Genomic DNA, 23,307 nt, shown 5'->3' on the forward strand with positions numbered 1-23,307 from the left:
TAAATGTACCACAGCTTCTTAATCCAGTCATCTACCGATGGGCATTTCGGTTGTTTCCATATCTTGGCTATTGTGTAAAGTGCTGCAATAAACATAGGAGTGCATGTTTACTTTTTTATATTGGATTTTATCAGATAAGATTATCTTCCATTTAAAAAATTATTTTAGAATTTATAAATGCTTTCCACTGACCTAATTAATCTCTTAGTGTGGGCTTAAAGTATTAATTTTTTTCCCCTGGTGGGATAAATTTGCATGCCATAGATCTTAAATGTTCAGTTTACTAAGTTTTAACAAGTGCATATACCCATTAAACCACATCCTAATCAAGATATTAAGCATTTATAACTTCAGGCCTCTTCCCAATAAATCCCTCACCCTTGACTCTAGGCAACCACTGATACAATTTCTATTATAATAGGTTAGTTTTACCTATTGTTGCACTTCATGTGAACGGGATCATACAGAATGTATTCTTTTGAGGCTGACTTCTTTAGTACAGTGGAACACTTCTGATATTTAGCTGTGTTACAGCATGTTTTGGTAGTTTGTTTTTTATTGCTGAGGATTCCATTGTATGATTTCACTGCAATGTAGTGTTGTCAATGCACGTGCACTAACATGTTTGGCTGTTGTGAATAAGATTTAAAGCACTTTGATAAGGATCATTGAGACTAACATATATTCTATAATTAAGCTCTAGTTGGGGTCAGGGAGAGGCATCAGGAGGATACCTGGAGTTATTTAATTGCCTGTTAAATGTGATATTATTATTTTGCTTAACCTGTGCTTTTCTATCATGTATTTTCGTCCTTTTTGTCCTCCAGCAATAATTTGAGCTTATTTTATAATCCCCTTTTTGTGTGAAGCCTAGGCTTTGAGAAACAAATTTGGAAAATAGTGTATAAATATTGATTACAGACGAGGTTGGGAGGAGAGATATAATAAAAACAATTTTTGGTGAAAAATAACATGCAACTGAAAAAGCTATTTGTCCAAGAGGTAAGAGTGTGTTGTGTGTGTGAGAGTGTGTGTGTGTCTGTGAGTTTTGATTTGGCGTTATTTAAAAAATTATTTGCAGCCTCTTCCGCCTTGAAAAAAACCTCCATTGGAATAAACTTGGTGGCGGGTCTCTGAGTAATATAACTCAGTTTAGGAAGAAGATGAAAAAGGAGCAGGTATAGAGGAAAAAGCAGGAGGAAGAGAGAAGAGAAGAAAGAAGAGGGAGACGAGGGAGTTACATATAATAAATACAGTGGCCTAGGGAGCTGTTTGAAATACTTCTCCTGGTCTCGGGAATGTCTGCCACAAAAAGGAGATGATGAAAATAAATTATTTTGACAATTATATTTGTCAGTGAATTTGGCGATTGCCATCTAAGTTATAAATACTCGTGTATCCAGGCATCACCTTTGAAAAGGCAGAGGTGTCATTAGTCCCTTATATGCAGAGATTTGTATCTTGCCTCTGTTCATTGAGTTAACTGATGAACTTCGTCCCTTAAACTGGCTTGATTTTATTTTAATTTTTAAAAAATATTTTGAGGCCTACTGAGGGTACTCGTTGGTCCCAGTTTTTTTCTTTAGACGCTGGGTTGATGCCTCAATTTTACCACCTTGGTTGAGCTACCTAGTTTAAATTCTGGTTTTGGAAGGTGGATGTGGAGTCAGTGATAGTCTGTTAGTCTGTTCTTTAGTTATTCATGAAATTCTGAGGTGGTGGAAAGGAAGAATCCAGGATAATCCAATGGAGATCCAACTTTTGATGTATAGGAGTAAAACGCACGACCAAGTTAGTCAAGAGACTAGCAGTCATGTTTTTTGATTTGTAGTAATTGTTGAGAGGAAGGATCAGAGGAGAAGAGATTAAGTGGATTAATTCTGATGATAGTAGAAATAGAATAAAATATTCATTTGGGAAGAAGGGGCTGCCTACTTTCCAGTTACTTTGCTAAGTACTGACCTCATTTAGTTTTTATAGCATCCTGGGCAGAGAGTTGTTTTTATAAATCAGAAAATTGCAACTCAAGAGGGGCTAAGTGATTTTCTAGGGTCACACAGTATGGATGGCACACATCCAGGATTCAAAGCCAGAGTTCTCTGACTCTGGAGCCTGTGGTGTAGTTTCCATTCTCTGTTCTTTGTATACTCACTGCATTCTGCCCCTGAGGCTTTATAGGAACTCGGTGACAGATTGGGAATTAATGTCTACAGCTCCTGAGTCCCTTAGCGCCTGTGGACTTGAGACTTTGAAGGGCAGGATGCTGAGATGCTGGATACTGCTCTTGCCCATACTAATTGTAAGTGCTACTTGATAGATTCTTGGCTGTAGGATAGCTGGTACATTTGTCCAGCTGCCATATACAGAACTTAGACTGGTGACTGGTATTTGTTAGAAGCTCAATAAATATTTGTTAAATGAATAAATAGGGAACGCCCACTTAGGATTGGCAGGTCCTGTTTAATGAATGGAAACTGAGCCAAGCAGGGGCTCCTGGTAGGACTGGGACAGGAGAGGAGCCTGGGAACAAGCACTCTGCATCTTCTGGGCAGGGACTCGGGGTCAGGATTTCAGCCTCTGGGAGAACTGGCCAGTGCACAGCACAAGAGAGCCAGGTTAGTGATGCCGAGTGGGAGAAGGGTCCCAGTCAGAGGCAGCAAGGGGCAGATGGGCTGGAATTGGGTCTGGGGAACAATGGCGCACAGTGCCCAAGGTCTCATTAGGACTGGGGGGAGCTGCTAGGTAAGGCTGGACATTATCTCTGATCAGAGACAGGGTCACATCCAGGTCCAGTGCTGCCAGCTAGGGAGCTGATGGATGCAATGGCAGGGAGCCAGGCTGTCCTAGAAAGATCAGTATAGAACACTTTACTGATATCCACTAGGTGTTAGAAAACATAAATCGTGTGGAAGTGTTCAGTTTCTTCTGTCTCGGTCAACATTCTTGAGATCAGAGGAACTTGATGATGTCCATTAAGTTTTTCTAATATGATTATAGGTTAAAGCTTTGTATCCATTTAATTTTATAATATGATTGTATGTAATTGTAACTATTTTAGAAGTATTAGTTTTTTTTAAACCATTGTTAGTCTTCATCATCTTTCATTGATTATAATTTTTCATCAGGTGGATTCAACATAATTTACTTAATTGTTGCCTATTTTTAAATCTTTACTTATTTCTGTTTTTTTTCCTTACTCTTATAAGTAATGCTGAAATAAAATTCATGGATTGTAGCCTATTCCATTTTTTTTTTTGAACTATTTTCTTAGGGTAGCTTTCCAGAAATACACTTTCAGGGTCAAAGGCTTTAAACTTTTATATCTTTTGGTAGCTGTTGATGAATGTTGCCTGTTTGCTTCCTAAGAGAGTTGGCTAGTTTACAGTGATGACAAAAGTGTGCTAATGGCCAAAGCTTACTGTACCTTGACCTGAATGTATGTTGTTAAAAAAAAATTGTATCGATAGTGATAAAATGTGCTGTCTCATTTTAATATATATCTATTTGATTAACTAGTGCGGTATTAAATATATTTCCAATTTTTGAATGCTGTTGTTTGTTCTTTCTAAGTTGTCCCTGACGATGTCTTTTATTTTTGGAATATTTGATCAAAAAAGAAAGCAACCTTATGCTTATTGTGAATGAGCTGGGATTGAATGGAATGAGCTGGGATTGAATGGAGGGAGAGAGGAAATCCTAGCGTTCTGTTGTCATGGGGTTAAATGTTCGATTCAATCCAAGAAAAAAAGCCTTGAATTAGAACTAATGCTCTACTCTGGTCATGTGCCAGCACTGTGTTGAATGGTTGACCAACTGATTTAAAACTTTCAACAGCTCTACAAGGTAGATGCCATCTTCATTATACATTTGAGCCGCTGTTGAATAAGTTGGAGATTTAAAGAAACCTTGGGTTAAAAATAATGGAAGAAGCAGCTGTAAATAGGATAGTCTAGGAGAGGTGGCTTTCAGCAAACCTGAAAACCACGTTGCTTCCAATCTCTTTTCTCTGTCTGCCTTTGCTTTTCCCCTTCACCTATTGTACCATTAGAAATGACATTAATTACAGACGTATTGTTCTTAAGAGTTAGCCCCTCTTAAAACTTGAAATACCACTGCAAGGGATTTGTCGAAATAATAAGGTGGCTTTCCTTTTGACCCTGTTGGCAGTCAAACCAACTGCCTGAGGGATGGACCTTGGGTAGGAGTGTGCCGGGAGGGGGGGCGGGGGCGGTAGGTGTATTTAGCGGGTGAAACAGCCATCAGGAGAGGAAGATCTGGGTAGAGAATCATAGGTGGGTGCACAGAGCACAGGGCTGGCTCCTGGTGGCCGAGGTTTTGAGCTGTAGAAGTGCCAATGAGGTGGCAGGATGCCAGGGACAAACACTTCCTATTTCAAAACTCTGCACGGGGCCAGATCTGGGTCCCAGAAAGAGGAAGGAAGCTTTCTCCTTCCTTCTTCCCTGTACCCGATGCCCACTGAGGTCCCAGAAGTCAGGTAGTAATGTTATGTTCATTGCGAGTGTGGTTTATAACTATTTGTAATACTGTTTCTATGAGTAAATGTGCAGTGAGCGTCAAGCAGCCAAATGAAAAAAAATAAACTTGTGGACGATGACTTACTTATAAATTGGGAACCTAAGGCAGATTTTAGAAGATGTATGCTAATGAAAGTTATGAATTATATTTCATCATGATGCTTTTTTAGTCCAGTGACCAGTAGCTTCTTTAAGTGTGGGGATAATTTCTTCCCTCTGTTCATGCCCTTTGGACAGCTGTTTCCTTGTTTGTTTTCAGGTCTTTCCTGGAATTCAAGGCCTTTGCACTTGAAATAAATGGGTGCTTCTGATATGACTATAAAATAGCTGGGAAATTAATAAAAAAATCTGCTTTTTAGCAGTGTCTACTTACTTTAATGTTAGCAGTGACTGAGTTGTGAGTTTCATGTTTGCATGTTTTCATAGACATCTGGAAATCTTATATTTGGATCGTGTCTTCTAATAAACACACTGCTGATGGCTCAGATTGAAGAGATTTACTGCATAAATTATTTCCCCCAATGGAGTAAATGCCCAAGCTGAAAATAAACTACAGATCCTACTAGCCAAGCAGGAGTGTACTTGTCTAAGCGAAACGTCTTATGTGTAATTTGGCTTGTCAAACACCATGAGGTAGGATGAAAGCATCTTACTTTAAAATGTGCAGCTGGTGCACAAGTGTCATCTGGGTGCTAATTGTTTGGTTTGGGTGTCTTCCGTGTCTAGTGTTCTGCTTGTCTTCACTAATCAGTGGTAGCTTTCCCCCACTTGCTTGTTCATTGCAGAAAACATCTCCATAGTATACAATATTTAGGCTTTTATGTGTCTCCTTCTGTTGGAAATCAGCATATCTAGATGACATTTTTTTTTTCCTGTTTTAACAAAATGATAGCATTTGAAGTTGTTTCCTTAATTAGCTGGCCATGTTCTTTTACCTCATGTTTCTCCAAGCACTTAAATATATTGCTATTCACTTGAACAAGAGAAGTAATGTACAGAGCTTATTTATTCTACAAAACACTAGCTTGATGATCAGAGGCATTTGAGACTCGTGGTGCTCAGGACAGGTGAAACTGAGGCCATCTCTGGTGAGTGGTGGGTGATAGTTACAAATAAAGAGCTCTCCGTACTATTTCTAGATTGGCTAGAATTCTAGCGATCCAGAAATGCATTCCTTTACTTGCTTATTCTGGACTTTCTTTTAAATAATATGTGATCTTTTAAATGGTGCATCTTCGTTTTAGAAAATGTAGAAAATACAAATAAGTAAAAAGAAGCAAATAGAAAGCCTTTATACTATCGCTAACCAGAGATAATCCCTATTAACAATTGTGGTGTAGTCCTCTAATGCTGCCTCCGTTTACATCTGTGTGTGTTTACAAAAAGAGGATCATACTGTATGTGCTGTTTAGAAATTAGCTTTTTATACTAAATATATTAGGACTATTTCCCAAGTCATTAAATATTTGTCTACTATATCTTCTAATGCTTATGAAGTATTAATTTTATCAATATTAATAGAATTTACTTCATCTGTCTCGTTATTGGACGTTAGTTCTTTTTAAGTTTTGATACTATAAGTAGCACTTTGTTATTTTTATTTTCCTTAACTAAGTATATCCACATTCAAGTTTGTTCAGTGATTCCCCTGGAGCAAGGCTTTTGGGCAGTTTATTTGGAAAATGGTCTAAGAGAGCAACAGTCAGTGAATGGGGGGTTTGAATTGGAAAGGAGGGAAAACCGATTCAAAATGTGGTATAGATCTGGCCACTGCTAAATGTGACATGTTTATTCTTACCAGGACCTTTCCAGGAGGCTTATGAAATTTGTCTCAGAACTGTCTGCTTGGGGAATAAAAAGGGGAAGCGTTTATCCATCATCTTCCTTTGAACTGGTCTCTATTGGTCCAAGCGTAATTTCCTCTGTGTTTCCAGATTTGGCAGGTGTGAGACCCCAGTGTGTTCCCCGGGTAGGAAGCCTGAGAGAGGGATGGTAGGGGTTGGGATGATGCGCTGTTAACTTACACCTTCACAAAGGTGATGAAAGCCTACTTAGATCTGGTTGCTGCACTGGCGGCTTGAGCCAGAGGTGGGGCCGAGAGGATCTGCAGTAGGACACAGGTTCCAATACAGAGACATTCTAGAAATTGAGTTTGTATGTCTGGATCAGAGAACATTTACAATTGTATCTTTTAAAAAATATGAACATTTACAAGAGTAACAAATTATATTCAGGCTGATTCATTTATTAGGCACTAGATATTCTTCTGGTACCTGAGGATACAATGCGTGGCGGGTAACAAATGGGATTACTGTTACAGAGAAGACACTCTTTTAAAGGGAGAGAGACAATTAACACGGGAGCAAATGCGTAAGATCAGATTTGACAGTGGTAAGTGTTACGAAGCAAATGAAATGGAGCAGTGCTCCTAATACTGACCTCAAAGGGCCTGGGACCATGGCTGCAACCCCAGGGTCTAGTGGAGAAGCTCCGGGGTGATGGAGTAGAACTAAAGCAGAAACGTGTAGGGAGGAGGCTGCAGGCCGGAGAGGTGAGGGCCTGGCCCAAGACAAACTGCCTGCTTTACATTTTTTCGTAGGGCTCAACATACCCGAGAAAAATGTTTCAGCTTTTGGAATGTGGTCCTCCCTCAGTATATGCATTACATGGGAATTAATCACTTTTAGATTCTTAGGATATATCGTTTAACATTCAGAACATATAGCAAATATAATAGCTTTTTCTTGGGTCTTTTGGAATACACTGCAGGATCTTAGGGTGCTTTAAGGTTATTTTCATTAATCTCAGGGTTAATACCAGTGAAGCATATAGAAAATGGAAGCCAAGGGAAATTGTGCAGTAGATCATAATGCTATGTGGCTGGGAGTTTATTGTATCTATAATTTCACCTCATATAAGAAACAGCCCTATTCAACTGCTTCTTTGTTCTACAGAACTCAGAAAAAATTAGTTTTAAAGATGTAAATTTATTCTTCAGACCTCTTGACTACAAAGCCCAAGATATTTTTGTGACCTAAATGGAAAGTTAATAAACCACCTCTTTGCATTACTAGTTGTTTCCCACATTTGTGAATAATAGTACAATTTATCCACTTTATAGAAAATAAATGATGGGATTATGATAGCCCGAGATTAAAGCACATTATTTCTTTTCAGTGATGTATAAAAACCACAGAAATCACAATGATGTCAGATGTTGAAAGTTACAATACTAAATCTGACCTCCCAAATCGGGGTTTTATAAAGTTCAGTAATTTATGTGTCACCTCCATGATTTTTCCATATTCCCAACTGATACTATCGTTTAATGTTTTTCTCTACATCGACTCAATTTTTGCTTAAATTAATTTACTTAATTAATTACTTAGAATTTATATTACTAAAATAAGTAGAAGGTAACTTTAAAAACCGATTCCTAACTATTAACATGAGTGGTTAACTGTGTGCCATCTAAAAGCATTATATCCACTTTGGTTAATACTGAACTCATAGCTGACTCAACCTGTCTCCTAGCAGGTGTGTGACCTTGGGCAAGTTACCCAACTTCTCCAAGCCTCAGTGTTCACTTGTGTATAATGGGGATGATGAGATATTATTACTCACCAAATGTTTAACACAGTAATTACTCAGTTATTGGAAACTAGTAATTAAAAGAATGCGTTGTTGAAGTGATTATTATCTGTATTACTCTTGCTGAAAGAACAATATTGGAGATTTTAGAAATCAGGCAAGCACTTCTATTCTGCACCTTGAGATGCGGCTCAAGGTAATGGAACAAACAATAAACCAAAGAGTTGATGAATTGATTATATCCCTAGCTTTCTACAGACCAGCTATATGACTTGGTCAAGTCTTTTGCCTCTGTAGGATTTGGTTTCTTCATCAGACAAATTAGGAGGTTTGATTTGATTTGATCTGAAGGCATCCAGCTCATAGGCTGCCAGCCGTTTGCATGGTTCTGATGGTGGGCTATGGTTCATCTAGAATTTGGAGCGTTTTTTTTTATTTTGTTTTGTTTCAGCTGGCCAGCTAACAAATACACAAAGTAATCTGGAAAGTTTCCGTGGCCCTTGCTGCTCTCCTGATTTCCTCATGAGTGACTGATGGTCACCAGGGATCATGTTAGGAAGGCTGCGCCAATTATTGTTTTTGAAGCTGTGTGTAATTAATTTCCTAATTACGAGCTGTTGAGGTTTAGTCCCAGTAAAATTGCATCATAAAACCGAGGCATTTTTGAGGGATTTAGTGACAGGAGGAAAAGATGAATACACTCGTTTTATGCGTTTGACTAACGTTTAAGGCATGTTTAGTACGTTTGCCAAGCATGGACGCACTGGAGTCGTCATCGTCCTCAGTAAAAAAACTGTCTGTGCATTTCAAGCTACATGGCCTATAATTTAAATAACTTGTATATTCCTGGCCTACCTGACTTGTTATATATTCTCCAGGTCTGAGATTGTACAATTTTATGAATTTCAGTCTCTTGGTAAGGGAGATCTGGAGTTGGTAGTAAAGTTAAAATCAGTGAAGCACAATAAACAAATGTAAAGCCTGCTATAGCTGTCTTTTTAGATGAATGTGTATAGAAGTGGGTGTGTATGTCAGTATAGTTTGAATCCATCACTGATTTTTTTTTCCGCTGAGGAATATATCTTAGAAAGTATCCCATTCATGTAGTTTCCTCATTCTTTTGCCCCCCCTTTTTTTTTTTTTTAAAGAGGGTGCAGCTCACAGTGGCCCGTGTGAGGATGGACCTGGCAACCGTGGTGTTATTGGCACCACACTGTAACCAACTGAGCTAATGGGCCACCCCTTCCTCATCCTTTTGAGTGACCGCACATAAGTCCGCTGAATGTACGGCTATAAGTGTATAACCAGTCTTCTTATGATGAACGTTTAGGCTTTCTTCTAACTTCGTCTATTCCCCACAATCATGCTCTAATAAATAAATGCTTATGCATGTGAGATGTTGTCCATCCATGAGCGTATATGTAAGTTAAGTCACTGGGTCAGAGGATGAGCATTTGTAATGGTGACTGAAATACACAAATTGTGCTTCATGGAGATTGACCCAGTGTACGCTTCCACCCACAGTGCATGAGGGAGCCTGTTTCTGTTCAGCACTTTCTCCCCCACCAAGTATCTCTGTCTTGTCTTACCAGACAATTTCAGTACTACTGTACCTCACTGTGTTGTCTCTGGGAAATGCTGATTAGTTGGGCGATCATTACTAGTTTTGCAAATTTCACAGGATTGAATCTTACCTGGAAGACCACTTTCTTAACTGTATGCATTTGTTGAATTAAATAGTTGCACCGTTAAGCAGCAGGGAATGTACTTTACGTTGCTTCAGAGCACAATTACACCAGTGGAGAAAAGCCTCCAACTGGCAGATTATCTTCAACTAAAGCCTTCCATGGAGATTCATTCTCATAACATAATGAAACACACTATACATATTATACAAAATGTTTGGCTATGAACAATTTTATTTGCACTTTATTTTTCCTAAATTCAGAAGTAAAAGGCATTATCTCTAGATACTGTCAATTTTTCAGAAAAAAATAATATTAGTTGGACTAAAACAGAAGAAATTATCTTCTTAGCCCTTAATTCATGACCATTTGATTGTGTGCATGTGGGCACACACATAGCCTTTACATCTGAGAGTTAAAGCTTCTGCAGTTCCTTTAAGAAAATGGAGTAGAGTGCGTTACAGTAAGACATGAACACACTCTTTCTCGTCCACATTTAAGACTTGTTATGTCGATTTCGGACAGTTGTAAAAGATATTCAAAACTGCTATTTTCTCTTTTCTCTGTTGGCTGCAGCTTGGGCCATATGAAAGTCAATTACTGAAGGAACTTGGGTTTTATTTATTTTTTTATTCTAATGTGATCTTCTCTAAAAGTGACCGTTGTTGTAATAGTAGAGGCTTTCTTCCCCCCCCACCCCTTTGGCTCTTATAAAAGAACAGCAGATGTTCGAGAACTTCTTTTTCTGAAGTTGTCCTCCTAAATTTGACTTTCAAATATGGTCCTTAGCATAGCACTGTACTGATTCACTTACAAGGAAAAACGGTTTCATTACTGACCTATTTGAAAAGCAGTTGTAGTGTTGTTGGATGTTGTATTTATAGTGAAGATACTGGCTAAATCCCATAGAACAACCTATAACTAATATAAAACTTCTTGGAGTTATTAAAATAAAAATACAAATTAAAAAGTTATTCTTTGGCAGTTACATTTTGTGTGTTCCTTTTTAGCACATGTACTCTAGACACTGTCTGCTTATAGCTAGAGACTGTTGTTCTGCCGCCTAAGGAAAGCAGTTTATTGTGTTCTTCAGACAGTGGGAAAACAAAGTGAGGCTTTATTATGGTATGCATTACTATGGGCTCACCCTGCCTCACAAATCACTGAAGCTCATGACTGTTTGAACTAAGGAAACCAAATCGTTTTCACTGAACCATAGCACCCCCTAGCATCCTAATCATTTATGTTTTGAAAATTCAAAGGAACATTTAGTGTATGCTTATAAAAAGAACCATTAAATCTAATGTGATCTAATTTTTCTTATTTTCTTGTGACCAAGAAGAGACCTTTGAAGGATTCCATAGAAGTTATGGAGAATATAAAGAGGCATCACTTTTTTTTTTTTTCCAAATAATTGTTTCATGACTTTTCTGTGTATGGGTCTGGTTGCAGATCATAAGCTGTGGCTAGACCTTTTGTGCCTTACGTAAAAGTGGTTATTGGTGATGGCGTTTTTCCAGCCACCTGCCTAACCGTGCTTACTTGTGTGTTTGTAGGTGCTTCTGCCAGCAGCTGGTCTGTTACAGTTACAGGATGTGAAGAAGACTTGCTGTGAATTTTTGGAATCTCAGCTTCACCCTGTCAACTGCTTAGGAATCCGGGCTTTTGCTGATATGCACGCATGCACCGACCTCCTGAACAAGGCGAACACCTATGCAGGCAAGTGCAATCGACCTTGGCTGCATTTGAGACCAGGAGAAATCTGGAACTCTTCAGTTCTGATATGATTCTGTAGTGATTTCTGGAAAGTCATGTCATGTTTCTGGATCTGGACTTCATCTAAATACATTCAAAACCTTGTAATGGTAGCACTGCATAACTGAAGCATGCTCATAAAATTCTGAACTTACAAGAAGTACCTATAAGTTAATATTGAGCCTAAATAATAGAATAGCTAGTTTTATGCAAGTATTAAATCCCTATGTATTTTTCTTTCAAATATTCAAATTAATAGGCATATAAAAAAGTTTTTGTATATGAAATTCATCTTATCTCTGTGGCTTTTTACACCTTTCTCTTGCATCCGTGAGAGCAATCCTGTTGCTTAAAAATCTTCAGAGCAATGAAATCTGGATGCCTTTGGGTGGAATAGAAAAGTAGATCCAATTCAGGCAACGAACGCTCTTCTTAGACCATGTCCGCCAGGACCTGGTGCTGGCCTCCTCTCCCTGCGGCAGAGGGAGGGCTTGTAGCTCTTGTCCAGGAAGCCGCCCCTTGGTAGGACCCTCAGCTCCCCCATCTCTCCAGTTGGGGAGGAGAGATTGTTACAGCTTTAAATGCAGCAAAAGTGGTTTGTTTCGTACCAATAATTTATTTTTCTCTGAGTTTTTAAACATTTAAATGTACATCTTAAAAGTGATTATTAGGAAGTTTGTAATATTGTTAAACCATCTTTCTGAAAGGGAAACCTGTGGAAGTTACAATCCACCATCTGCTCTGATGGAGCTGTTCCCAATAGGAACAGTTACTATAGGACCTTCCATGACCCCTGCTCTCGTTAAGAAGTTCTAGAACCCCTACTTCTTCCAGCCTTCAAATGCAAGAGCCCCTTGTTTAAACTCTGCTCCATCGTGCTTCCTCTGATGCGTAAGGGACACTTTCACACGTAGATGTGAGTAAGGGGTGTGGATGTGTACATCCAGAGCACTGGAGAGGAGAAGTATTCCTAGAATTCCTCGTGCATTTCTCAAAGACATGGTGGTGTAAGATGGGTTAGTTGAAAAAAACAAACCACAGTGCTTCAGGAAAACATAATAGGTCCAGTGTATTTCAGCTTTATAGATTTCTGTAGGGTGGCCCAGTTGGCCTAACTACCCTTTATAAAATTGTTTTCAGTAGGAAAATGTGATCTGAGTTCTAGAAAGCTTATTTACGGATGAACTTTTAGAACACACCCCCTCTGTAAGTTGGGGAATGCCTATAATGTGCGATCATATTCATGTAATTCTTTCGAGTGGGATGAGGCATTTTAAGAAAAAACAAAGACATATTTGGAATTCACTGATGTATTCCCATACAACCAATTCTGTTCAGCTAAATAGAAAACATTCCTTCTAAATTCATAAGATCCATTAACTGATAGACATAATGTGCCTGTTGTAAGTGATTTATAGTTTGATAATTCTTTTCTGCATGAGGGAATCGCTATTTAACATTCTCTCTTTCTTGGACTGCTATAGTTGTCGTGATAAATGTTACTGACACTTAAGAGATAGGAAGTGGCGCTGGGAGATAATGAATAAAGTAGGATTAATGCAAAAGATGTCCGTACGTAATTTACATGATGAACTAGAACTCTTAGTTTTACTCATATCAGAAACAACTAATTTACTACATTTTAGGAGATAGATTTTTTTTGTTTCTCATTTAAAATCTTCAATTTATTGTAGTATACTACAAAATGTGAACAGTTTTTCACCAAAATTAGGACACCACTATTTTTTAATTTGTAGTGTCCTTCTTCATAATTATGCCAAGAATTTTTTGTGGAAAAATTATTCTCACTTTTCAGCAAAATTATAAAGAAAAATTGGCTTTTTAAGTGCACTCTTTTAAATTAAAGTTTGAAGGATGTACTGCTGGCATGCTATGCTTCTTAATCTTGTATTTGCTTTAGTTTCTCAAGTTTACAAGCAATATTTTATAATGTGTTTTATTATGAAAAATTACAACACATGAAAAAATAGCATAATACTCATCATCCAACTTTAACAGTTGTCAGCTCGTGGTTATTCTTGTTTCCACTATATCTTTCTTTACTTCCTCCTCCTCTGTTACCATTTTATATATGGAAACTTTAATGAAGTCTAATATGCATATGCAAGAACTCACCAGAGATTCTGGACATAAGATCTGCTTCAATTCTTTCTCTTGCAGATTGGAAATGAGTGCTGTAATAGTCATAATTAAATTGTACAGGTGAAATGAAAGAAGTAAGGTGTTCCACGGAAATCGCATCTATGAACTTGGGCTTATTTTTCATAGTCTCATCTTTGGAGAAAGGAAAAAATGTAAGAGATCAAGTGCGGAGGGTAGAAAGTCTGAGCAGAGAAGGTGTGGGATCCGTGCTGCTCCTCCTGAGCTCCTGTGGCTTCAGCAGAATTCCTCTGGGGTCACAGCTTGTTCTCACAGACCAGCTGCTTCCAGGGCATGTAGAGAGCAGCTTCAGACCAGTAATGACTGAGAGCGAGCACACCAGCCAGGTTCAAAGACACACGTGGTGAGAAGCACAGTGTGCTTCAGTTGGGTTATAGCCAACCTTTGTTAAGCTCTCGCATACTTGTTTTCTTAGCTAAAAAGCTGCATCAAATTACTTTTTGCTTCTTGCGTAAACATGAAAATTTCACACCTAACTCCAAGTGTATGGACTTGTTTGGATAATGCTGGTTTGTGGATCCTTTTACTTACCACACGTTTTGAGTGGCATCCATATTTTACCTATTGCCCAAATCATTAAGACCTTTGTTTTTAGCATTTTTGCCAGACTAAAAAGAATAGAGGACATGAAAACTGAATTTGATAATTGTGATGCATTTCAGTAGTCCCAGCAAAAGACTCCTCTTTGGGAAGTTAGATTTTAATTTTAACTTGAAATACGAATTTTATTTAACTTTCCTCATTGATAAACAAAAATCGCCAGAGGTTGAATTGTAAGAATTTCAGATAAATTTAAGGGAAATAGTAGTTTCAGATTCTTAGTCATTCCTACATCTCACCACTTCCCACACGAACAGTTTGAGAATCTACTTAAATATCTGTTCCGATTGACCTTTGGGAAATTTGCGGTATCATTTTTAAGCCAGTGCTCTTGGTGAAATTCTGGGGTGTAAGCACTCAGCATTCCTCAGTAATAGGACTCTCTGCGAGGAGGAAGTCTTCTCTAGTCATTGGCATGCTTTCAGTTTATTTTCCATTCTATTCCCGCTCTTAGCCCTATTATTTGTTTATATGTCCTACGCCTGTGTAGCCGCCCCACACTGCCCCACTTGTAGCCTTTCCTCTGTGCTTGCATACTGATCAATTTGGTTTTTTTTTTAACATGCCCAACTATTTTCATGTGTGTTCCCTCTCCCATCATCTTAAATAAAACTTTGCTTTTCTCCCCAGACTTGCATGTTGGGGGCAAATTTCTTTAAGGAACACTGGGGAGGTGGGTAAAAGGGTCCGACTACCAGACTATTCTGTCACTGTCACCTTCATTCTGCACTGGCTGGTTGGTTCTCAGTCAGCAGCATTCTCTCTGCAGCCCATTTTTTCTCTAGGCCTCCAGGCATGCTTCTGTGTTTGACACTTAGGTGGTCTCTTCCCACAACACTTGGTTTCTCCTGCCATCAGCAACTTCCAGACCTGCATTGTTGACTGACTCCCTTGAAACCACCTTTCATAGATCTTTGTGACTACCACCTCTCCTCTGTAAACCCACTGGCCACCTTCGACGGCCATTCCAGGACATGTAAGATCTTGCTGGTCTTTGGAACTCTGAGGCCTCATCCTTTGTGCTGACCATATTCATCCCTTCTCCTGCTCTTGTATTTCTTCATAAATCTGTGCTCTCTGGTCCCAGTTCTCCCAGCCATCTCTTGGCTGCTCGTCTTAGACCCAGTTGTCAGTCACTTCAGGGCGACCCTCTTTATGTGCCTGGCATTGCCCAGGCTGCTGTGGGTGATAACGGCTCAGTACGATTTAAGCCCTGCTTGCAAAGAGTTTACAGGCCAGCCATAGTCAACTCACACCCAAATTTAGTATATTCCAATTATGCCGCTGTAAAAGCAGGTCTCATAACATTTTTTTTTTTTCTGCAATCCATTTACTTCAATCATTTGCCCACTCTTCTATGATTTAGGCTAAGAATCACTGCTTGGGGTAAACATCTGTCATAACAGGCCCATGATTTTCAAAGCTGCTCTCTGGAAGGAAACTTTTGTTAAGAGAGTGTTTTTAATAATGCTGTTACCAGCTTTGACAGTGTGATATGCATACCAAAGACTAGATGCTGATTATTCAGTGGTCTGTTGCATTGTTAATTGATGGATACAGAAGAGTTATTTTTGGAGAACTGTGAAAGCATTTGATGTACTGCACTTCATTGAATTCGTGCCAACTTACATGGTACTTCTTAAAAGAATTAATCATTTTTATATTCTTACATTCATTATGGTCCTCATTTATGCCCTAGAGAACTACACGCAATCTCTTCGCTCTGCTTCGTTGACAGTTCTTCCAGATGAGTGAGCTGTTTTCAGGTTTCACCAAAACTGTGTTAGTGGAACTGCTGGAAATATATATGTGAATTTTTCCCTCCTAGAGACTAATTGTATTCAGAATCGAAGAATCATAGAGTGTTAGCACTTGTAGGGAATCTTAACGATTATGTAGTCTAACACTTTCATTTGATTAATTAGGAAAATGTAGACAAGAGGTATTTTTATTTTCCCCCAAACACTCTGTCTCTCAGGAATGAGCTGTTTGTGGATATAAGATACAGTTGTTATCTATGGAGTTACCCTCACTTTTCAGACAGGAGTCTAGATGGAGTATAGAGGAATTATAGGAATCGCACATTGCATTTAATTTTAATAATAAAAGGTGTTTGGTGTTTAGAAATCAAATAGAGTACTTTTTACCTTATCACAGGGTATATACAAAACAGGACAACCAAAACATTGGACTCTTGTTGTTGATTTCATTGGACTTAATTTGGAATGTGTGACCTGACCTTCTACTCGGTGTGACAAATCCTAGGAATTGTCTTTCATTTCTTGATACGCTTATTTTATTTGCAGGAGGGAAGCAAACAGGAAAGTTCACCAGCTCTAGAGACTAAAGAGAATTCTTATGTACAAGGAAGAATGCATATGTATATTATATGTATGCAGTCTATGTGTTTAATGCATATATATGGCATAGTCTGTACCACTGGGAATTAATGCCCTATTGCAGTTATGGGATATGTTCAGAGAGATGGAATTGATTATTGAATGCCAGTATGACTACGTTGGCTTTACTCAATGGCAGTGGTAAACCAGTAAAGGCAAATTACTAATGTCACGGTGAAAGCTCTGTGCTAGAAACACAATAATCTGTCAACATATGAGTAAAAGGATTGGAAACAATACCTAAGGTTGGTAACGGAGTGAGAACTAGGGTAATGAAGATAGGAGGTGACTAGCAAGATTGGAGATATGGAAACTAACCCTGAATATGAGTAGAAGCAACAAATTAAACTCTGAGATGACCTCCCCTTTAGTGTTACATTTTAGGTAAATGCTTTGTAGGTGCATTTTAGTGTGTGTATGTTTATTGCCGTTGTGCAGAAGATGCTAATTTTGGCAGTACCTTACTGAGGTATGGTGAGCTGAATAAGAATTCATTCAGTGAAAGGAAGAATATCTCATCTCAGCTTTGTGACAAGTATTAGACTTGTATTGGCCAAACCAATCCAAAGGTGTTAGGGTTTTAGTTCATAGTGTATTCAACAGCAATCAATAATATAATTGTGTCCCAAAAGATGTAAAGAGATCACATTTTGTTATGCCCAGGTAAGACCATATCTATGAAATTTTCAGGTTCCATATTTTGAGAGAGACTGCTGAACTGAATCCCTGAGAAAGCCTCAGAGTTTCTAGCAGGGTTAGTGGAAGGTATCTTCCTCCCAAAGGCAGTTAGTAAAGTCTGAAGGAGGTGACTCCTACTTCAAATGCAAAGACAGCTTTGCAGAACTCCAAGGGATGTAAAAAATGAAGGACACGTAGCAGTACAAAAGGATCACAATAATCTTCCAGTAACTGAGCCCAAAGACATGGAAATCTATGATTTATCCAATAAAGAATTCAAAATAGCTATTTTACAGAAACTCAATAAACTCTAAGAAAACAGAATGACAATTCAGCAAAATCAGGAAAACAATGCATGAACAACAGGAGATAGAAATCATTAAAAAAAAAAGTCAAATAAATTCCAGAGCTGAAGAATTCAGTGAATGAAATGAAGAATGCAGTAGAGAGCATCAACACACTGGATCAAGCGGAAGAAAAAAATCAGTGAGCTTGAAGACAGGACCTTTTAAACTATCCAGTTAGAAGAGAACAAAGAGAAAAGATTGAAAAACAGTAAGAAAGCCTGCACAATCTGTCGGATGCCATCCAAAGAGACCAATGTGTGAACAATTGGAGTTCCAGAAATAGAAGGGGGCAGGAAACTTATTTAAAGAAATAATGGTTGACAATTTATCCGGCAAGAGATTTGGATATTCATGTTCATGAAACTTAGAGGTCACTAAGTGAAATCAACTTAAGAGCCCTCCTTCATTCTTTTGCGTGTGGATATCCAGTTTTCCCAACATTATTTGTTGAAGAGACTACAGTTTCCCATTGAGGGGTCTTGGCACCCATGTTGAGACCATTGGCCTTGAGGAAATACAGTTGGTTTTCTCATTCTTAGATTAGATTAAGGGTAGGGTTAGATTAACCTCTCATTCTTAGGGTTAGATTAAGAAAAACCTCTTCTTTTTTAAGCACTTGAAACTATGATAATGGAATGTTGTTATTAATAGATTTTCTTTTTTAACCTTCAAACAGAGCAACATTTTTCAGATGTAGTACTGAGTGAAGAATTCCTCAATCTCGGCATTGAACAAGTGTGCAGCTTAATTTCAAGTGACAAACTGACCATTTCCTCAGAAGAGAAGGTAAGTATATATTTCTTTTCCTAGTGTACAGTAAGGTAGGATTTTTCCTTTCTTTATTTGACTTTGCTTTGTAACTTTATGTAGTGCCAGCCAGTGATCTTTGATCTGGAAGTTAAGAAACCCAGCTAGTTGACTTCTTAATGGTCTGTGTAAATTGCTGTGTTCTTCACTCCTTAGGTAGTTCCCTAAACGATTAGGTATTAGAGTTTTGTAGTTGACTTTTACAGCAAGAGCTTGCATACATTGAATTGTCTTAAACAAGTGTCTTTTGGGAACTGGATTTCTTCCTACAACTAGATGCCTATAAAAATTGTGACCTAAATGTATTGTTTCTCAAACCAAAGTCATGTCACTGTCTTGTAAATTGGAAGAAGTTACCGTGGGTTGACATAGTTCAGCTGCTTCCAGACTGAACATCTTTGATTGTACTCTTCCTTTACACTGGTCCCCTGTTACTTATACACTCCAGCCCTACTAGTGCTTCTGTGCAGCTGCTTCATCTGCTTGTAGCCTTCTGTCTCTCCACGTTTTGAATTGCCTTTGTCAACCGCCTGTACCTTTCATCCAGGTGGAGGAAGAAGCTTCTCTTAGGTGGTGTTTTCCTTTGGGTAGGTTTTGTAGCCCATGGGAATCAGGGCACTAAAATTTGTGAACACACTGCATTTGGAGGAAGTGAAACGAGCTTTTCCTTTGTGTACTTTGCATATAAAGATGTGTAAGCTTTAATTCTATTCTTCAGGGATATTCATTTCACCTGAGGGCAAAAAGATACATTTACTCTAATATTTACCATATGAAAAAATCTGAAAATTGGTTGCGAGATGTTTAACCTTAGCACTTTAGAAATACAAAGGAGAGGAACGCATTACTGTTCAAATTTAATAGGTGTGTATTGAGTGCCTACCATGTACCAGACACTGCTGTACCATCCTAGATATGAGATTAACCTCTCCCCTCTTCCCTCTCCCCTCTCCCGTCTCCCCTCTTCCCTCTCTCTTCACTCCTCTCCTGTCTTCTCCCCTTTCCTCTCTTCTCTCCTCTCTTCCCTTTCCCTCCTCTCCTTCCTCTCCTTTCTTTCCCCTCCTCCACCCCCTCCCCCTCCCCTTACTCCTCCCCATTTCTTTCCCCGCTCCTCTCCTCATCCTCTCTGTGGCTAGCTTGGGTTTCTCATAGTATGGTGATCTCAAGTAATCAGACTTCTTACACAACTTCTAAATTCCCCCAAATGAGCATTTCAGGAGACCAGAGTAAAAACCAAAAGGCTTCTTGTGACCCAGCATCAGAAGTCACAAAGTGCAGGTTCTGCCACCTTCTACTGCTTCCACAAGGCCTGCTTCGATTTCCTGTGGGAGGTTACCTGATAAGCTGTGGATACTGGGAGATGTGGTTTATTAGGGAACTGTCTTTGGAGACTAGCTATTCCAGGGGTGGAGTGCAGAATGGAGAGGCGAAGTAGGGGTAAGGTAGGAGGATGTTGGAGTCATACCCACGAGCAGTAGGATCTTACGGAGAATGGTAGAAACAGGTGGAGAAAAGAAGACAGTGGAGATATAGTAGAATTAATGGGATCCTCTTCTTCTCTAGCACCTGGCACATAGAGGCTCTTGTTAGATACTTGTTGATTGAATGAATTACAAAGGTATATTAATTATAATGTAGATTATTTTTAGTTTCTTACTGTATTCCTGCATCAAAATAACCTATGTGTGGCTTCCAATAATCCATTATACAGCATCAAACATTTTCTACAACCTGTAAAGATTATTGAGTTATATATTCATCTATCTGGACGGAAATTATGTAGTCAAATACTGTCTTCATAGTAGCTTTTTCATAGGTATATGTTGTAAGTTATAATGCCCTTATTTAGTTTTTATTTTAAATTCAAAATATTACATTTTAATATATTCTGTTGTGACAAAAGAGTTTTAATCTATTCTTTAGACCCTCAATTTAGAAGTATATGGTCCAACATTTGTTTATAAACCTAGAGAAAGAGCCAAAATGAGTTGTTGATAAGGATACATGATTTTCATTCCACAATGTCACTTTGATTTATTATTTTAGGTGTTTTATTCCAAAGGGATTTGAGGTTTAAACTTAGGTAAATAGAACCAAGTTCAATTTGGAAAAATTATCAATAGTGAATTAGATCACATATCATCAAATTATCACAGCTACCACTCAAGTTCAAGAAGATTAGAAAAGGTACTTGGTGAGAGGCTTAGTAAGTACCGAATGAAAAGTACTCACTAAATACATAAAAGTACTATTAAATTAAAAGTAGAACTACCATATGACACAGCAATCCCATTTCTGGGTACATCTCCAAAGGAAATGAAAAAGTGATCTCAAAGAGGTATTTGCACTCCCATATTCATTGCAGCGTTATTCACACTCGTCAAGATATAGAAACAACTTAGTGCCCATCAACAGACGAATGAATAAAGATGTGTATATATACAATGCAATATTTATTATTAATATTTATTATTAATAGAATATTTATATTACTTATCCATGAGAAAGAAGGAAATATTGCCTCTTGTGATAACATGGATGGACCTTGAGAGCATTATGCTAAATGAAATAAGTCAAACAAAGAAAGGAAAATACTGTATGATATGACTTGTATGTGGGATCTAAAGAAATTGAAACTCATAGAAACAGAATAGCTTGAAGGTTACAAGGGATTGGGTGGTGAGAGAAACAAAAAGATGTCGGTCAGACTGCACAAACTTCCAGTTATAAGATGACGAAATTCTGCGAGACTAATGCACAGCATGGTGACTATAGGTAACAATACTGTGTTGTATCCTTGAAAGTTGCTAAGACAGTAGATCTTAAATGTTCTCACCACAAAAAAGAAATGGTAATTATGTGACATAATGGAGGTGGTAGCTAATGCTACTGTGGTAATCATTTCGCAATATGTAAATATATCGAATCAATACCTTATGGTCATACGCCTTATACTTACACAGTGTTGTCTGTCAGTTATATCTCCATAAAGCGACAAGCAAATAGTAAGTACCAAATGAACAAAAGAAAAAAAATTCAGTGAATGGCTTTTTAAGTCAATCACAAGTCAAGACTCTGAAAAAATTTCAGCCACGGAGTACACTTGCATGTCTTAGCAAGAGTTGTGTTATGAAATGTAGTCTCATCATGTTTTACTCATGGTGGTACCAAACTCATTACTTATTTTCTTTTCCCTGTCTTTCCCACAAGGTATTTGAAGCTGTAATAGCTTGGGTGAACCATGACAAAGATGTAAGGCAAGAATTTATGGCTCGGCTGATGGAACATGTACGGTTACCTTTGCTCCCTCGGGAATATTTAGTTCAGGTAAAAGCATATGCAGAGCACGTGAGTACATGTAGCACGGTGTCCCTGGGCTGAGTCCGTGTAAATCCCCTTTACAAAGTGGTGAGAGGTATGGGGCGCAGGACAGAGGGACAGTAAAGGCCCCTGTTCCCGCCTGTTTCTGATATGGGTGAGCAGGTGCTAGAGCTTATGGAGGCGGTGTCTGAGGTCATGTAAGTGCATGTCAGTCGTAAGTGCACCGGAGGCCCCACCTCACTGCTCTGTGTCTTTGTTGTTTTCCTTCTGCTAGCCGCTTCTGATGGCCTTGCAGAAGTGGAATGTCAACATTCTATCCAAATACTGTTTCATTCTACTTCATAATTTCACAGGGGCAGGCACTGGATTTCTATCTTCATTTCTAAGCGGAGGGAAACCAGGTTATTTGAAATAAATAGGAATAAATGGACCTTCCGTAGTCTCTGAACAAATTTTAAACTTACTTTTACTGTCAGCATCCTAGTAGGGACATTTCCACATTTTTATAATTGAAACCATCTAAGGAAACATTTCTTTATTAAGAATTAGATTTGAGCATTTTAGGATTTCTTGAAGCCTCATTACTGTTGTGACCCGTGGAACCACTGGTACTCTGCTGTTAAGGAAATGAACAGAAAGAAACCTGCCCTGCCTATGACGTCAGGCATAGCAAGGACGGAACTTATTTGTGGGTGAGGCACATTGTCACAAAGTATTTTGAATCCCTTTTCTGGATATTTTATTTGCTGTCTTGAGTTTGAAAAAGGTTATCTTTAATTTATTAGGATAGCCCACCCCACCTAAAGGACTCATATCTAAATTTTTTTTTCTTGGTTTTCTTCTGTTTGGCTTGACGTTTAAAGGTAAGAAATAGGTGGCTGTAATAGTATCTAAAGGTCATTCAATAGTTGACATTGCAGTATACAATTATCATTGCAGTTTTTTTCTTTATTATATATGTTTTTCGCTTCAGACCAGGTACTTGAGCATTTTTTTGGTTTCGTTTACCTTCAGTGATATTTATAACCTTTCCTCTGTTAACTTTTACACTGAACTAGAGAGGATAGTTACTGCTTGTTTCCTCCTCTTTACTACTGTTTCTTTGTCAGCTTTAGGACGAAATAACTGTCCCCTCATGTGGTGTGTCTGATTTTTTCTCACAGAGGGTTGAAGAGGAAGCATTGGTCAAGAACAGCAGTGCTTGCAAAGATTACCTCATTGAAGCCATGAAGTATCATTTGCTGCCAACTGAGCAGCGTATATTAATGAAGAGTGTCCGGACCCGACTGAGAACACCCATGAACCTTCCCAAAGTAGGATCTATTGTTCATACTTGTTATTACCTCATCCTAAAGGTCCTTAGTGAAGCTGTTAAGATTTTTTACTCATCTGAATTTCCGTACTTTAT

The 23,307-nt window shown here is 38.4% G+C and overlaps 1 protein-coding gene across 5 annotated transcripts in view; it reads left to right on the forward strand.

Moving 5' to 3' along the window:
• The window catches only part of KLHL2 (kelch like family member 2), a 94,285-nt gene that overhangs the window by 51,126 nt on the left and 19,852 nt on the right, over positions 1–23,307 (forward strand). For all 5 annotated transcript variants that reach the window (XM_081075786.1, XM_081075784.1, XM_081075787.1 and 2 more), the window contains 4 exons: positions 11,368–11,530; positions 18,448–18,557; positions 21,789–21,905; positions 23,063–23,212. In XM_081075786.1, the coding sequence (XP_080931912.1) occupies positions 11,368–11,530; positions 18,448–18,557; positions 21,789–21,905; positions 23,063–23,212 (540 nt within the window). The remainder of the gene's footprint in view (positions 1–11,367; positions 11,531–18,447; positions 18,558–21,788; positions 21,906–23,062; positions 23,213–23,307) is intronic.

This window comes from Rhinolophus hipposideros, assembly GCF_964194185.1.
Source record: "Rhinolophus hipposideros genome assembly, chromosome: 16".
NCBI classification, from domain to species: domain Eukaryota; kingdom Metazoa; phylum Chordata; class Mammalia; order Chiroptera; family Rhinolophidae; genus Rhinolophus; species Rhinolophus hipposideros.